Source organism: Rattus norvegicus, chromosome 17 (assembly GCF_036323735.1).
Source record: "Rattus norvegicus strain BN/NHsdMcwi chromosome 17, GRCr8, whole genome shotgun sequence".
Classification (NCBI taxonomy): domain Eukaryota; kingdom Metazoa; phylum Chordata; class Mammalia; order Rodentia; family Muridae; genus Rattus; species Rattus norvegicus.
Window position 1 is genome coordinate 13,689,889 of NC_086035.1, and position 17,851 is coordinate 13,707,739.

The following is a 17,851-nucleotide window of genomic DNA, read 5'->3' on the forward strand; positions in this document are numbered from 1 at the left end:
ACCAAATCCATTTCCCAGGCTGACACTGTCAGGGTCAATAAGGGGTGAGAACTGGCCACAAGTTGCGTGTGGCAGGCCACTCGGCAGCCCTTTCTGACCCAGTCTTCCCCTTTCTCAGCACAGGCCACTCGCTCGCTCCCCAGATGAGTTCAGACAATGGTTCCTAGGGCCAGCACATTCGCTTGGCAGACAGACAGTGAGACTCATTCCTGACACAGGTCTAAGGACCCGGTAGTCCCTGGTTGCAGAGCTGGGCAGGAAGACTGGGTCTGTCAGACCACAGCAGTGCAAGAGAAGAACAAGTCAGTATGGAACTCCAGTGGTAACAACCATTAAGACCGACACCACTCACCTAAGATCACAATAGTCTGGGATGAAATTAAATAATCACTCTTTATTCTAACAAATAAGCCCTCTTGCTTGCAGGGAAACACGCAAGTAAGCTCTGTCCTCCAAGACAGAAACCACATTTATCCTCTGTTCAGTAAAAAGATTTGTAGATACCAAACTGAAAACTACAAATTTGATATATACTGCTTCTTTGGAAAATAAAAACTAAAAGCATTAATTTATGTCAAAAAGTCATGTTAGAAACTAATTTTTTTCTGAGGCTCATCTTAGCAAATCCTTGGCAGCACAAAGTGGCAGGGCTCCATCCCTAAGGAGGGCCCTCTACCGTCCCTGGAGCACAGCTCCTGTTCCACCATCCCCAGTGGTGCTGTGGATAGTGGTTCCTAGGCAGCCACAGTACCCAGGACCACATTCTCTAGCATTTTCCAGATCCAGTGCAGAGAGAACCAAAGCTGAATCACCAGGCTCTTGGGAAGGGTGCCCACGGGAGTGTCTGGGTGTCTGTCCATCTGACGGATGATGAACGGTGCCACACCTGGTGCTTCCTTTGCCCGTAGGCCAGTGCATTTCCAACTCAACAGTCACATAAATACACCAGGTCAGTACAGAACTGAGAAGGAAGTCTTTTTCCTACCTCCCCATCCTTACCCAAAACACAGACACACAGGCAAGAACTCTTCTTATAAATTCAAGTTCATCATCTGAGAGGTTGATGCCTCCAGTGAGTCTTCCAGCTCCAGGGCATGCTGACTGTACGCTTCCAGATGCTTTCTCCAAATCTCAACTGAAACAGGAAGAGAGCCCAAGTGACAGACATTAATGGGTCACAAAACTCCTTCAGAGGCAGGAAAGAGTTACAGATGGTCGCTCTGTCTAGGTATCTGGTCAGCTCTATTCATTCTCTCCATCGGCTAGGCTGGCTCTCCCCTAATGACCAGGATCAATCACAGCCCCAAAGAGCACATCTCAGTGGACAATGGACCTGAGAGAATTCCTTTGCCCTCCCTACGTCTTAGGTATAGTTGCCCGTAAGCCACCTCAAAGTCTAAGACCTCAGAGGTGATGGGCATGAGTGATGGCCTCAGTCCTGTGTGGACTGTCATGGCCTACTGCAGCTAGTCCTAAGGCACCAGTGCCATGCTGCTCTCCTACCCTCCTGAGGTCCCCTCCCCACAGCACTCACTATAGTGTGGCTCTTCTCCAGTGGAAGCTAGGGTGCCTTCGTCGGTGGACTGGATGGGGTCCTGCATGGGTGGGCTGGGAGGGGTCTGAGGCCCAGGTTCTCCTGCCTGCTCCTGCCGCATCGTCTCCAACATGGTCTTGTATGCCTGACGGGCTGCCATGGTCAGCTCAACCATCTTGTGGAACTGGTCCTTGAGCAGAAGAGAGTACATTGTAGGATGGCACCCTCCACAGCAAGGCAGAGGTGACACAGGTTGTGGGGTCTCTTCCCACAGGCATTGCCAGGTGAGAAGCCCGAACAAATGTTAAGGCCCATGGTGCCTCTCTATTGGCAATAAACCTAGAGTCAAATTTCGGACCTTTACTCAGTTACTCAGTGCAGGGAGGACAGAGGTGACTGCTTTCTGAGAAGGTTCTGCTTTGGGACGGACTCCCCTTCGGGTGAACCTAACAGAGTTGGCCTGCCTGTTGGTAAGTTTAAATCACAGGCTGTGACCCCAACTTCTTTTCCACAGACAAGGAGCTAAGAGGCCCGGGCCAACTCACCTGGGCCCCATCGTAACTGAAGATCCCTACAATGCTGACAGGAACTGCTTTATTCAGACTCCGCCCCAGTGCCTTGCGGTTGAGTGCAAACACAAAGGGGATGTTCTGCTCACAGGCGCAATCGATGATGGTGTGCAGTGTGTCGTCCAGTCCACCTGGTCAAAGACAGGTCCACAGGACACAGGTTGATGCAACACAGCCCACTTAGTATCACAATAAGGTCAACTGCCCATACCAAATTCCACCAGGAAGAATCAATTCTATAAGGCAGACTGCACAGTTCCCACTGCACTGAGGGAAATGAAGAGTTAGCACCATTCTGTAACAGGCCACTGACCAACTGCTTCACATATATCAGCTCTGTAGCATTTCCAACATCTTAAAAGACAAATGCTAAGTCCCCACTTACAGAATGAAAACTAGAGGCTCAGATAGGCTAGGACGCCCACCACACTGTGCAGGCCCAGGTGCCTGGCTTGGACTGGATCCTTGTGCCTGCTTTGATGAGGTACCAGCAAGGCTAGCATAGGGAGGAGTTGAAGGAGCACCTAGCACAGGTGACAGACCTGGTCACTGGGCGCCCACAGCACCTGAGGATGACTCTCAGCAGAGGGAGTCAGGGTGCTGGGGCACACACCTCTGTGCTCCAACAACAGCAAGAAGGAATGAACAAATCACCTATTTACCTCGGAAACAGAAGACCACAGGAATAAAGCTCAAACAATTTTCAGAATACCACCAACATGCTAATGAACAGGACACCTTGACCCTTGCTCTTTCACACACTTAACACAAGGGTCTAAATGTCAACTGCACACTGACCTTGAATCCTTGACCCCTCGCTCTTGGCACAGGCTGATCTAAAGAGATCAAATGTTCACTGGACACTAATCTGGAACTTTAAAAAGCTTCCTACCAAACAGTGTGAGGCAGGGAAGGGGAAAAGAAACATGCTGTGCAGACTGCCCTGTGCAGTCAGCTCTACCTGGACAGCTGCAAGTGTGGTCCTGGGCTCCCAGACTCACGCCTCCATGCTCTACAGCCTTCACCTCAGGAAACTCCAGACACACAGACACCCAGCTCTCCTAACAGCCCTCTGACAAGGCAGGGCCAGGCATGCATGGACCATGCTCCACATACTCTGACAGCAGGAAGGCTGAGAGGTAGAGCTAACAGCTAAATCTGCTTCACAAGCAGGAAGACAGAAAACGCTTCCCAGGGGGCATATGACTCGGCTCTACCTGGAAGTGGTAGGCAAGCCACTTCCTTGGAGCTGTGGGAGAAGTACTCCAAGGTTTGTCTAAGGGTCAACTGCTGAGGTCTCCAGAGGGCAGGAAGCCCAGGCTTGCCTTTCCCATGAACAAGCCTTGTGCAACCACTCAGTTTAGTTTCTACTGTACGGCACTACCAGACACACAGACAGCCTGGTAGGTCACTAGATCCCTGCCATGTCCTGGCTGGTATTAATGGTGGGGCAGAATAGGGCCAGCAGAGGTGAGCTGCTGGGTTGCACATGGAGGAGGGTCTAGCTGTTGCTGCTACAAGGTCTGGGTGCCTCAGGCCCATGAGGAAACCTCTAGGTTTGGGATGTAAAATGGCACCTGGAGATCATGGCCCAGGACTCGGTCCCAGGGTGTGAACCTGTGACCTCAAAGTGTGACTTTGGCAGAGTTGAAGGTTATGCACAGGAGAATGGAATAGGGTGGGGAGATGGCTCACATGTTCCAAGATATTCCCCTCGTTTGCAGTGATAACTGGATGAAGAGGGTGTGTGGTGATGGCACTCGTCCTAAGGACTGCGTCCACCATGGAACCCAGGACACAACATGAACAGGAAATCCTCCCTGAGTCATGATGAGAGGGCAGACAAGTTCACTATTACCTCAAACAGCCTTCTACCAAGCCAGACCAACTGTAGAGTACTGACAAACCCACATTAGCAGTGAGTGAGCAGAGGAGCTGACCAGACTGAACAAGTTTGCCCACAGGACTAAAGCCCCTGCAAGGGCTTGAGCAACCTCACTGGCTCTGGAGCTACAACCTGCACAGCAGGCTCGTCCCACCCTTGGTCAGGAGGGCTAGAGTTAGTGTTAGGTAGGGCTCAGTTGATAGCACATTAGAAACTGAATTCTGTTAGAACCGAAAGCAAGCTGCCAACGTGCCTGCTGACCATGTGCATGGCTGACTGTGAGGCAGAATACTGGGCACTGGCACAATAGCCTGTGTGCTGTGGTGTGCTGCAGGGCTGTCACCTTTAGACTGTGTCTTCTCACAGTTGGGAGAGATGATGATACACTTCAGCTTCCTGAGCTTCAGGTGTTTCAGGACCTCCCTCAGCCCCAGCACAAGCCGGCGTTTTGTCTTGGCCTTGACAGGATCCTTCTGGTACATCCGGTCTTGGAAGCGCACCAGTTCCTTGAGGAGACCCGTGACACAAGCATCGACTTCTTTACTAAGCATCTGGCTGCAGTAGCTGAAAGGAACCCCAGGGACAGGGAATGCAGAGAGCATCAGACAAAAGCCATAGAGACACCAGCACTCACCAGGTCTACGCAACTTCCTCCACTACAAGGAAGGGTACAGGTCCTATCTGGCTTCTCCTCTGTGTGTCACCCTGCTCTGAACACAGGCTCCTGGACAGGCTGCCCTGAGGAGCCCTGTGAACAAGGAGGCATGGGCACTGAGGACTGATTCATTCCTGGGGGGACTAAACTGAAGCCAGATATGGTAGGCCACACCTGTAACTCCAGTGTTCAGAGGCGGAGAAACCAGGAGAGTGAGTTCAAGGCCAAGGCTAGCTTGGGTCACATAGTAAGTCTGTCTCCAAAAAGAAAAATACATAAAAAAGGAAGGAAAGAAGAAAAGAGGAAAAACAGGAGGGAAAAAGAAAGTGCTGTGACACTGAAACTGGAGGACCCAGTTATTACCACTGCCACTTCACCCTATCCCAAGTTTAAAAACGGACTACAAACTCCTCTTCAATCATTACCCACAGCATAGAACCATAGGACACAGAACCAGCAGATACAGGAATAGGATCCTATCTACCCCCACTGCATAACTAGCTACCTGGTTGATTTCAAGCACAGGATTAAAACACACTGCACCAGACACTACAGCCTATGCTGTTGTCCCCAACAGGGGGGAAGTCAGAGCCAGCCCCCGCCCAGCCCTAGCAGCCAGTGCTCACTCACTCCCGGAACCTCCGGCTGTGGATCTTGGGGAAGGTGGCACTGTCAGGGGCAGGCTGGCAAGCCTCTGGGTCCCTCTGGAACTCTGTGCCAGCTGGCTCTTCTGACTCACCCTCAACCACAGGTGTAGAAGACACGGGTTCTTCTGTCTTCTCTGGACCTTCAGAAAGGGGGAAAATCACTGTGCATCTCTGCAGGGCTTTATATGCAGAGAAGGGCCTGCAGAGCGGACAATCTCGGTGCCAGTGACACACCAGCAATCCAACTTGCACAGCCCGGGGAGGAGACGCACTGCAGCTTTGGAGGAGGCAGAAAGGCCGTCAGGGACTGCTGGGGTAGTTTTTTCGTCTTTCCTAATGCTCCCTCCCCTTCCCATGTCTCATTTTCATTGTAAAATACAGAAAAGTTACCATTAAATCTGTAGTTCAGTGCCAAAATCTACCTTTTACATTTGGACTCTAAAGAATATCATATTAGGAAAATTTAAAAAGCAAGGTTAGTTGCTAAGCACAGTGGAGCACGCTTTTAATCCCAGCACTCAGAAGCTGAGGCGGTGGTCTCTGTTCAGGGCTGACTATATCCTGTCTATATACTGAACTCCAAGCTAGCAGGGCTACAAGCGAGACCCTGCTTCAAACAACAAAAAACCCTGGGTTAGCAGCACAGGAGGCTGAGGCAGGAGGACTGCCATGGCCTAGGCTACAGTCAGTTTAAAGCTAGCAACCTCAGAAAAAAACCAAAATCTCAACAAAAACCAAAACCAAAACAACCAACACAAACATATGTGCGTGCTGGACTGCAGCCATGTGGAGCCACGTGACCAGAGGGAGTCAGTCAGAGCTCGGCGTCTCCACCAGTTACTTCCACAGAGCATCAGAGTGAAAGCACGGTAACATCACAAGAGCACAGAGACATCACCCTGGGACGAGGGTGGGAATACCGACAAGGCTTATCCGCACGCACAGCTGAGCATGGCAGAGCACCTGGGATGTGTGGCAGGGGCTGCAGCAGCCCGCCTCTCCAGAAGAACTTATGGTTTCCTAGAGACGCCAACCACACGGAAGGGCAGACTCCTGTCTGCTAACTCCCCTGCTGTCCTTCCACACCGGGCACGCTTACACCCAATACCACACAGTACTGAAAACACGTACTGCTCCACAGGCCAGAAAAGGAGGTGGAGTCAGAGTGGCACACGGCACAGAGGCCTCCCCTGGAGAGGGTCACTGGGCGTTCGCTCAAGCCGAGGTCCTTCAGCCTCACACATCTGCACTGTGTACTCTCTCTGCACTCACAACTCCATAGAAAGGCTTCTGAAAAATCCACATACATTAATTTTTATGACACACTTGGTAAATAGCCATGTGGTTGGAAGTTCCAGCATCACCCCAAAACCAAACCTCGGGAAGGGGCTCCTCTGTAATGCTACATTGTGGAAACCATATCCTCCAGGCGCCATGTTGACTTGCATTTTACCACAAGGTCCATGTGGGGCTGGCAGAGTCCCAGTTTCTACCACAGCTCACCATTCTCACAGTAGCTCCCACCTGAAAGATTGCAGGCAATGCACGCACACACACTCAAGAGAGGCATACCTGTGGGGTTGTCCGGGCTGGGGATTTGGTTAGTAACACCACTCTCCACATCCTGTGAGTCATCACTGGCCACAGTCGGGCTCACAGCACTTTCTTGGAGTCGCTGCTGCATTCTCTCTTGCCGTTCTTTCAAAATTATCTAAAAACAAAAACAAACAAAAACAAAAACAAAAAACCAAACCAGAACAGAACAAAACGAAAACAATGAAAACACCCTACATACTTGCACCTAATAGATAAGCTCTGTCAAGAAAGGCCCCAGTCAGTTTGCCCAGTGCACATGTCATGCCTCTGGATGACTTGCCCCTCCATGCCACATCTGACATGAGCAACACAGCTCTCTCTGGAAACACAAGACTCAGAGGCCAGTTGTGTGTAACAAGAGTCACCCACCGGGGGGCTGGGAATTTAGCTCAGTGGTAGAGCGCTTGCCTAGCAAGCACAAGGCCCTGGGTTCGGTCCCCAGCTCCGGAAAAAAAAAAAAAAAAAGAGTCACCCACCGGACATTTAAATGGACACAGAGCATACATGGTAGGGCCAACTGGTGAACAGAAAGTGTGCAGAGAAACCTTCAGAGTCACTGGCAGAGCACCAGGGAGAAGCATCATATGTGAAGAAGGAAAATGCAACTCCCCTATGTCTGGTGTCTATACTGCCACACAGGAACAAGAAGAACGTTATCTTTCCCTCACACCTACTTCTTGTTATGAGGGTAAAAGATTATTGGCCAGAAAAAACTGACCCAATTTGCTGCAACATTGGCTTGTAATATAATCCTTAAATGGACACATTTAAGGTGTGGGCTTGGGCTATAGCTCAATGGTAGAATGCTTGCCCACATAAGCAATGCCCTGGTTTCATTTCTCAGAACAACTGAAAAGACAAAGGGGCTGAGAGTAGCAGGCAAATCTACAAAGTCCATCTAGTGTCTTGCTTCCATGGAAACAGTCCACATACCTTCTTCAGTGAGGTGGGCTTCTTGGCCTTAGGTATCTCCCTCTGCTTCCCCTTCTTCATTAGGGGGGCACTGGAGTCCAGGGGGTTGTGTGGGGTCTTCACCTGACTAGAGCGGCGACCCCTCTCACCTGAGGAGGCATCCTTGGAAAGGACTGGCACTGCTCCAACTGAAACACAGTGGGATGCCACATGGTCCCTGCCCAGAGGCCCTGGCCAGCTCAGAGAAGGCCGAGGATCTGTAGGAGTTTCCCATGCACTCTCTGATCCATGACCTTACTGACCTTTGTCATAGGCATGGATTCCAAATGATATTTACTCTTTGCATACAATCACTTTGGGAAGGTCTATCCTCTAGTCAGAGTTTGGTAGAGTCTAAAACTTCAAGGACCACACTGCTTGATTTGGGTTGTTTTGAGGTTGGTCTTGTGTTTACTGCCATTGGTTCCTGGGAAACTCAGTTGGTACTACCTCTGTACAAGTTGCTTACTGCTTCCTTAGTAACATTTGTCTAGTTATATTACATGGCTCTTATAAAATGTAAATCATGCTTCTAGTTGATTCTTGAGTTTTGCTGGACAAAACCATGCTTTGAATCCCACCATGGCAGCTGGGAACAATTCCTCCAATCAGTAACTATAATGACTACTGAACACTGGAGTTTAACTTCTTCCCTCTACCCCACTTCCTACCACAGTGCTGTTTCAAGGCAACACTGCACTCTACCCCTTCATGTTTAAAGCCTTTGAACATGGCTCTCTCATATGCTGAGTGTCTTTTTCCTCACCATTCCTTTTTCTTGCCCATCCCTGCTCCTGTCAGTTCCCTTGATTCCCATAGATGATTTTATGATTTCTAAAATACCAAAGAAAAAGGAATGATAACCAACAAACCCCTACTACCTTGTTCCAAGAACTCTCAGAATTTGTCTAAGCATGTCTTGGCCACTCCCTTATGGAGTGCCATGTTAAAGTAACAAGTGTTTCGTCCACCTGATCTCACTTATGTAATCCTGAGTCGCTCACACAACTTGTCCAGACAAGCGACAGTACTTCTAGGCTGCTCCTCAGTCTACAGCACAGCAGCTTGCATCTACAGAGCCTTATTCTCATATGCTGTTGGGGACAGACATGGCTAGACGGCTCCTATTTACACCTGCCTGCTTGCCTGGCACCTAATGGCCCCACAGAATCCAGCCCCTCATCTGGACCTCTAAATTGTACAGCTGAAAAAAGTTAAACTTATATAAACTTCACATCAACAAACCAAAGGGGCTGGAGGGTTAGTTCCTCATCTGAATGCTTGCTCTGTAGTCATAAGGATCCCAGCACCCATGTACCAAACCAGATGTCCTGTGCACACCCATAATCACATATCTAAGAGGATCAGAGAGATTACTGAGGCTTGATAGTTTCCAGCCTAGCTGAGAAGGGAAGAGCCCCCAGGTTCTAGGAGAAGCAAAAGGAATGGACAGGACAGAGTGATGGAGACTACCCAATACCCTCTTCTGGCCTCCATGCATGCACATGATATACTTGCACATCTGCAGACCTGGCACAGGAGAGCTCCATTTGTACTGACTATACCCTATCCAGAGTGGTGTCTGTGGTAGTTTGAATGAGAATGGCTCCCACAGATTTATATATTTGAATGTTTGCCCCCAGCTAATGAAAACTGTTTAGGAAGGATTAGGAAGTGTGGCCTTTCTGAAGAACATGTCACTGGGGCGGGCCTGAGGTTTCAAAAGCCCATGACAGATCCATGTCTCTTTCTGCCTGCTGCCTGTGGAACAGGATGTCAAGCTATCAGCCACTGCTCCAGCACCGTGCTATGTCTGCTTCCCCATGATCATTTAGAGGATTAGCCCATATTAACCCTCTAAAACTGTAAGAGGGCCCCAATTAAATACTGTTATGACTTGACTTGGTCAGTGTCTCTTACCAGCAATAGAACATAGACATTACTCCATCCACCCATAAAAGGGAGATGCACGGGGCTGGGGATTTAGCTCAGTGGTAGAGCGCTTACCTAGGAAGTGCAAAGCCCTGGGTTCGGTCCCCAGCTCAAAAAAAAAAAAAAAAAAAAAAAAAGGGGAGATGCACCCATGCGAAATACAGCAAAGGCCCTAAGAAAATAGCACCTTACAAGGAGATTTTCTGTCACAGAATCTCAACCTCATCTAAGAGGTAGCTAGGCCAGCAAATGGTCAGCCAGTAGGAGCACTTGCCCTGCAAGCCTGACAAAATGAGTTCCAGCCCTAGAACCCACAGTAGGAGAAGTGGGGACACCTCTTAACCTTAAATAAGATAGTTCTTGATTCTTTTTGTTTTGGTATTTCAAGAGGGTTTCTCTGTATAGCCCTGGCCATTCTGGAATCCAATTATTAAGGTCTTATAGATCATATTTAAATATATTTTAGATTTTTTGAGACAGGACTCTCAACATGCTGCCCTGGCTGGCTTAGAACTCCCTATATAGACCCTACTGATTCATCTGAGTTTGTTTCCATCTATGGGTGAGTAGACTCTGCTCTCCTGCACCGCATTAGCCCAGCATCTTTCTGAAGAGACTGTTCTGTTTTCTAATGGACTTGGTACTCCTGATAATCAATAATCACCTGACACAAATGTTCAGATTAATTTCTGGAGTTTTCTACTCTCCTTCATTGTCCATGTCCATGTTAATTCCAGCACCCTCTGAGGTGGTGATAAGTAATGTTCACGAGGAAGGAAATATTTAGAGAACAGTCTCTGGGGAGCAGTTCTGAGCCCTTGCTGAGGTGCCCACCTGAGAACACGACGGGTCTGGAGGATGGCTTGGCGTGCGGGGCGTGCTGCTGCTTCTCCAGTGCTGCCAACATGCCCCCCAGGTCCAGCTGCACCGGAACCTGGCTCTTCTTTCCACCCGTTTTAAAGTCATTCTACAAAGTACAATTTACAAGTTCACTCCTAATACTGTATTTTATACACCAAGATATACATTTTGCAAAAATAAGAAAATAAAATGAGGGCTGGAGAGTTGGCTCAGTGGTTAAGAGCACCGACTGCTCTTCCAGAGGTCCTGAGTTCAATTCCCAGCAACCACATGGTGGCTCACAACCATCTGTAATGGGATCTGATGCCCTCTTCTGGTGTGTCTGAAGACAGCTACAGTGTACTCATATAAATAAATAAATAATTAAAAAAAAAAAAGAAAATAAAATGAACAGATCAAAAAACTACAAAAATTTCTTTGGTTTTTTTATTAAGTCAAGCAATTAAAAATTCACATTATCTGCCCTCATTAATGTGGTTGGTTATTCCTTTCCATTTCTATCTGTTTCTCCACTGTGATTTTCCATGAAGTCTTTGCCTATAGGGGTCTTTGAAGACAGGAATGGAGGCACTGTCCTGTAGCCCCAACCATGAGAGGTTGAGGCACAAGGACAGTTTCAATTTCAAGGCCAGCTAGAGCTTGAGTGTGAGCTTGTCTCAAACAAACAAACACCCCTTTCCCCAACCCTTTCACCCACACACAAATAAAAACCCTGAACTACATGTTTTTCTGGTTAGAGCTATGGCTTCCCTTGGCTCAGTGCTGCCAGGGCTGGATGGAAGAGTGCTCTCCACTCTTTAGTTCTAGGCAGTCTGTCCCCCTCCTGACAAGTTACCAGGTCTAATGACAAAAGGGACAAATTGCTTCAGTTTAATAGTGACTTAGTAGTTCTCCCTGGAAAAATATAGCAAAAGAAATCCCTACGCAAAGACACATGGAGAGCAGCCTCTCTAGCTTGTGCACCAGGACAGTTACACCAAAAGTACCAGAGGTCGGAATCTTAAACTGACCTGCGCCTGCTGTTTACTCTGAAGTTTTGGTGATTCCCCTCTGTGTCTTCTTTCAGATGCAACTGACAGGTTGGGGAATTCCTCAGCATCCTGAGGAGAGAAAGCAGATGGTCAACTTCCTACATGGGTGATGAGCAGCTGCACACAGGCTTTCCCTGACTCAAACCTTTTTCTAGTAAGATCTACAAACATTCTCAAAGGTGATATGACACAACATCTTCAAAATGCTACCATGGAAGTTTTAGCTTTAACTAGTAACTCTTGGAACACATTTTAAGATCACAGTTCTAACAATCCTGTCCAGATTGAGAGGAATTGCTGCCTAGGACCTAGGTCCTGCAGGAGTCCCCAGAACCCACCTCCCTTATTAGGAGTTTATCAAAAATCTTGTTCTTGGGGGCTGGGGATTTAGCTCAGTGGTAGAGCGCTTGCCTAGCAAGCGCAAGGCCCTGGGTTCGGTCCCCAGCTCCGGAAAAAAAAAAGAAAAGAAAAAAAAAATCTTGTTCTTTAAAACACTCATGTTATTCAACAGAGAAACCTAGAAAGCCACAATCAGCAGAGGTAAATATTCTGGGATTTATGCCAAACAGAGTGATAAACAGACAAAGGCAATAAGCCTGCTAAAACAGTTTTAAATCATTTAAAATTATCTTATATCATTTTGTTGGAATTTTTGTCAGCATTTTGGGTACCTTGCAGCAAAGTCACATGGGACTTGAAAGGCAGAAGCAAGACCAGTTCACTGGCCTAACCATGACACTTTGCCCTACACCTAACTACTATTCTGGAATGTTCCAAGACTCCTGGGAATGACCTTTCTACTTCTATGGGAGTGTCCTGGGCAGTTCCTCTGGGAGACTTATGCCTATACAAACAGCAAGACTCCCAAGTCTGGTATGGAAGTGTGAGAAAGATAAACAGGTCAGTGTGAAGAAGAGTCAAAACCCAGGCTGGTTTTTTAGCGCATGTGAACATGACTACAGGAATCTTAGGACAACAATGAATAGTTCTCGAAGTTATTACATGGAATTCTTCTCCCTGGGGTCTACAAGAAACCTAGAGTTCTACATTTCTCTTTAATAGTCAAGATTTTCACAAGATACTTGACAAGAAAAGGCAGCCCTGTGAAAGCTGGCACTGAAAAGTGAGAACACACTGCAGAGCAGAATGGGGGAATGAGCAGCACGGAAGAGCGGCTGTTATGTTAAACTCTAGCCAGTTCTCTCCAGCGTCCGCCTGCTCGGAAGTTTACCCAGAGCCCATACAAGGTAGCCTGGGGACAGAAGGAAAGGGGAGGACAGTGTGTGTGTTCTGTTGTTGACAGTTCTCAAGTAGCCCTGACTATCCTCTACCTTCAAACTCTGATGAGCGAAGGATGACTTCCAAGCCCCAATCCTCTTGCCCCTGCCTCCCCACTGCCGAGAGCACAGGCGTGCACTAACATGCTGGGGATGTTACATTCCTTAGCAGCATGAGAAGGTTTGCTACAGAGAGCATCACAGATCTTCCATGTCTGGAAAGCCCCACACTTTTGCCACACAAAGCTCATGAGTAAACACACATACTTCAATCCTCGGTGGCTCCTGAACCGGCAGGACTTCATAACTTGATTTAGACTTTTCTTTCTTTTTCTTATTCTTTTTGGAGCTTTCGTTTTGTTCAAGTTCACTTCCTTGTGATGCTTTGGCCTAGATAAAAACACAAAAAAAGGGCTGGAGATATGGTTCAACATAAGCTGCTCTTTCCAGAGGTCCTGAGTTCAATTCTCAGCAACTGGATGATGGCTCACAACCATCTTTAATGGGATCTGATCCCTCCTTCTGGCATGCAGGTATACATACAGATAAAAAAAACTCATATACACAAAAAAGAAATCCTAAAAAAAAAAGACTGTGAGATATTACAGTATTTAATAGACTCTTTGACCTGTGTCAGAACAAAATTAAAACCGCCAAGTGTTTTCTGGAGCCTCTGGACTTGGACATGACTGAGTTGAGCACCTTCAGAAGGTCACACTGTCTGTCACAGAGCTGCTCACATCCATGTGTGCTGTTCCTGCCAGCAACAGGCAGGTTCTCCTCATTTGCATGGGCCTCCAAGGAGCCTCTGAACAAACCCCACCCTGACCTGCTGGCTGACCACCACTTACTTCACAGGCTCCTAAACCTGTGGTTCTCACCTGAGGCTGATACGCCCTGGCTGTGGGCTTTACTTACTTACTTATGACTTATGCATGGACTGGTCCTTCTGTCTGACCCAACTCATTTCTAGGCTACCCCTCCATCTATTGGATGACTTTCTGGGCTTTCTCTGGGAGCACTGACAACTACGCTGTGTACTGTATCTGCACACATTCGTCCTTTCATCCTTTCCCATAGGACTGAGTCTATCAGCACTGGGATGCTTTATGGTTTTGGAACTGCTCTATCCCAACAGAGTTCTGTCAGGAGTAAAATGTTTGAGAGCCAATAGAAAGAATGAGCAACCTTCCTAACTTGAAAGGCCTGCCTGGTACATTTAAGTCAAAAAGTCCAGATTTTAAAGGACTTTAAAAATGCCAATTGTGGTTTGCTTGTTCAGTTACATAAAGGTCTGGGCTGTAACTTGGGGACAGTGTGTGTGCCAAGCAAGCCCTGGGCTGACTCCCTGGTCACAAAGGAGGGAGGACACAAATGTAAACTGAAACCCAGTGTCTTACTAAGGGTTTCTATTCCTGAACACCACCACGCATGTTATGTTACTTACTGGCTTTCTTCCCTGGCTTGCTCAGCCTGCTTTCTTATAGAACCCAGGACTACCAGCCCAGGGACGGCACCACCCACAATGGCTGGGTCGTCCTCCCTTGATCACCAGTTGAGAAAATGTCTTACAGCTGGATTTCCTGGAGGCATTTCCTCAACTAAGGCTCCTTTCTCTGTGATAATTCCAGCTTGTGTCAAGTTGACACAAAACCAGCCAGTACAATTGACCCCTTGTCAACTTGACACACAAACACATAGCTATTAAGCTTCAACCCTTACTTTCTTATTCATCCTCAAAATATAAATAACTTTAAAAGCCCCACAGTCTTTACAAATCTTATATATTAAAATTTCAATCCCTTTAAAATATCCAATCTCTTTTAAAACTCAAAGTCTTTTTACAATTCAAAGTATCTCAACCACGGGCTCTAGTAAAATACTTTTTTCCTTCAAGAGGAAAAATATCCGGGTACAGCCACAATCAAAATCACACTCAAACTCTTAACTGTCCTATGTCTGGAATCCATTCATGATCTTCTAGGCTCCTCCAAGGGCTTGGATCCTTCTCCAGCTCTGCCCTTGGTAGCACACACCTTGTCTTTTGGCTCCAGCTGCCTGTACTCCACTGCTGCTGCTGTTCTTGATGGTCATCCCATGGCACTGGCATCTCCAAAACTCTGCTGTCTTCTGCTGCAACTGGGCTTCGCCAATAGCCACTCCTAGGCTCTCTTCATGGTGCCAGGCTTCAACTCCTTTGCATGACCCCTTCAGTCCTGGGCCATCAACTGCAACTGAGGCTGCACCTTCACCAATGGCCTTCCATGGCCTCTCACAGTGCCCAGCCTCAGCTGCTCTTCATGACCCCTTCCTGCCTTCAAAACCAGTACCATCTGGGTGACTCTTACACATTACCAAGTCCAGCCACAGCACAAGGTACAACCTTGGCTTTCTCTGGAACACAGCCTCCTCTTTGTGCTCTCAGAAAATGCTTTCCAGAAGATTTTACCTCAGTGATGCTGGTCTCTTCTTTTTTTTTTTTTTTGTTCTTTTTTTCGGAGCTGGGGACCGAACCCAGGGCCTTGCGCTTCCTAGGCAAGCGCTCTACCACTGAGCTAAATCCCCAACCCCGATGCTGGTCTCTTCTTAATCACCACTAATTTCTTAGTTCCAGCTAACAAGCATCAAGAGTTCCAGTAACGCAAAGGTTTTGCTTTAGTAGTTCTGTTATCTTGTTAATCACAGCTGATTCTTCAGCCCCAGCTAACCAAAACCACCGAATCTTCACAATCAAAACAGCAACCGCCCTGATAAGAGTCTTTTAATCTTCCCTCTGAAATTTCACAAGCCAGGCCTCCATTGTTTGCACTGTTCTCAACATTATCTTCCAAGCTCCTACAGGAGCTCTTAACATCCCAATAGCTTTTCTAGCCCAAAGTTCCAAAGTCCTTCCACAGTCCTCCCCCAACATGATCAGGTTGTCACAGGAATATACCCCACTACACTGGTTTGTCTTAGTCAGGGTTTCTATTCCTACACAAACATCATGACCCAGAAGCAAGTTGGGGAGGAAAGGGTTTATTCAGCCTACACCTCCACATTGCTGTTCATCACCAAAGGACATCAGGACAGGAACTCACACAGGGCAGGAACTTGGAGGCAGGAGCTGATGCAGAGGCCATGGAGGGATGTTGCTTACTGGCTTGCTCAGTTTGCTTTCTTATAGAACCCAGGACCACCAGCCCAGGGACGGCACCACCCACAATGGGCTGGGTCCTCCCCCCTTGATCAGTAATTGAGAAAATGCCTTACAGCTGGATCTCACGGAGGCCTTTCCTCAAGGGAGGCTCCTTTCTCTGTGATAACTCCAGCTTTTGTCAAACTGACACAAAACCAGTCAATACACTCTGAAAAACAACAAAACCTCTTCTTAACTTATTTATGTTTTTGGAGCCTGCAGTATGGTATACAATAATTTATTGCTAGCTTCTCTGAGGGGTGGAAATGACGAACTACACACAAGGGCCTGGGCCCAGGTTCAATCCCAAGACCAAACTGAAAAAATAAGTGAAATCTAAAAGAATTCAAAAATGTATGGAATGACATTGAGATGACCAGACTCTCACAGTAACACTTGCCATTTGCACAGGAAGACTGGCTGACAACAGAGAAGAAAGTGCATCATTCAAAGCACAGCTGTCCCAGCTGTTGGATGCGAAGCACCCCAACTAGGCCTCTGGCCATGCAGACCTGGACCAGGTATTTAGCCCACTGGTTCTGCCTCTCAAGAGGTTGTATCAGCTGTCGTGTTTGTCAAGCATGGTGTCTAACTTATATTACGATTTTTCTAAAATACTTTTTGTTTGGTTCCTTTCTTTCTTTTGAGGCAAGGTCTCACTGTAACTCTGGCTATCCTCAAGATCATCTGACTGCCTCTGCCTCCTAAGTGTGGGGACGATCGGTGTGCACAACGATTATTTTGAATATTCTCGAACAGTTCACTCTTGTGTGTTTCCTCACTGAGGATACATGACTAGCCACCTATCTGTCCTGCCATCAGATGTACCCAAATTCTGAGACAAAGCAAACCCTTCCATAAATAAATAGATAATAGATAGATAGAAATCTGTTAATTTACAGGACAGATCCCTCACCATGTATTAGGAAACTGGCTTGGATGGCAACCGGAAGCTACAAGCAGTCACCAGACAGAAGGCTCCTCTGCCTCCTATACTCAGGTGAAGGCCAAAAGAAGAGAAAAAAAAAAGAAAAGAAAAAAGACTGATGGGCTGGAGAGATGGCTCAGTGCTCTTCCACTGGTCCTGAGTTCAATTCTCAGCAACCACATGGTGGCTCACAACCGTCTGAAATGAGATCTGATGCCCTCCTTTGGTGTGTCTGAAGACAGTGACAGTGTACTCCTATACATAAAATAGACTGATGTGAGTTCTAGGCCACTCTGAACTGCCATGTGTGACTCTTACCTCAAAACAAAACAAAACGACTCCTTAAAAAACTGCATAAATTTAAGGAAGGAAAAATCTACTCTGAAATCCTATCTTGTGACAGGTAAACTAAAATTAGTATCATGTGATCAAAGTCTGACATTCAATTATTTACTGCCATTACTTTAGCACTGCACAGTTATTTAAGTGCATCCGAAAGGTCTGAGGGAAAAAGATGCATCTAACAGGCATCGGGGCAGAAGGTCAGAGGAGCATCGCTCCTTCACCGAGCTTTGAGTCCTTCTGTGGCAGAGCACTAGCATGCACAGGGATGAGGACGCTCTCTGTCTCTGTCTCAGGAAATAAAAATCTAAACCCGCAGCCCAGCTGCAGTCTTATAAGACACCTACTGTCACACAGACGAGCTCTCTCATTTCCTGACTGACATCCTGTCCCTTTGTCAAGGCTCAAGTACCAAACGCTCAGGCTGGTTGGTCTCAGGTGACTGCAGGACTTCCTGAGTCCTTG

The 17,851-nt window shown here is 47.4% G+C and overlaps 1 protein-coding gene across 7 annotated transcripts in view; it reads right to left on the reverse strand.

Moving 5' to 3' along the window:
• Window positions 1-374: 374 nt before the first annotated feature.
• Secisbp2 (SECIS binding protein 2) overlaps window positions 375-17,851 on the reverse strand; it is a 31,041-nt gene continuing 13,564 nt past the window's right edge. For 3 of the 7 annotated variants that reach the window (XM_008771506.4, XM_039096100.1, XM_039096099.2), the window contains 10 exons: window positions 13,206-13,328; window positions 11,641-11,730; window positions 10,604-10,736; window positions 7,820-7,986; window positions 6,863-7,001; window positions 5,274-5,430; window positions 4,332-4,552; window positions 2,080-2,234; window positions 1,535-1,724; window positions 375-1,135 (listed from right to left, as the gene is read on the reverse strand). In XM_008771506.4, coding sequence (XP_008769728.1) covers window positions 1,032-1,135; window positions 1,535-1,724; window positions 2,080-2,234; window positions 4,332-4,552; window positions 5,274-5,430; window positions 6,863-7,001; window positions 7,820-7,986; window positions 10,604-10,736; window positions 11,641-11,730; window positions 13,206-13,328 — 1,479 coding nt within the window. In that variant the 3' untranslated portion in view covers window positions 375-1,031. 7 annotated transcript variants of the gene reach the window in all.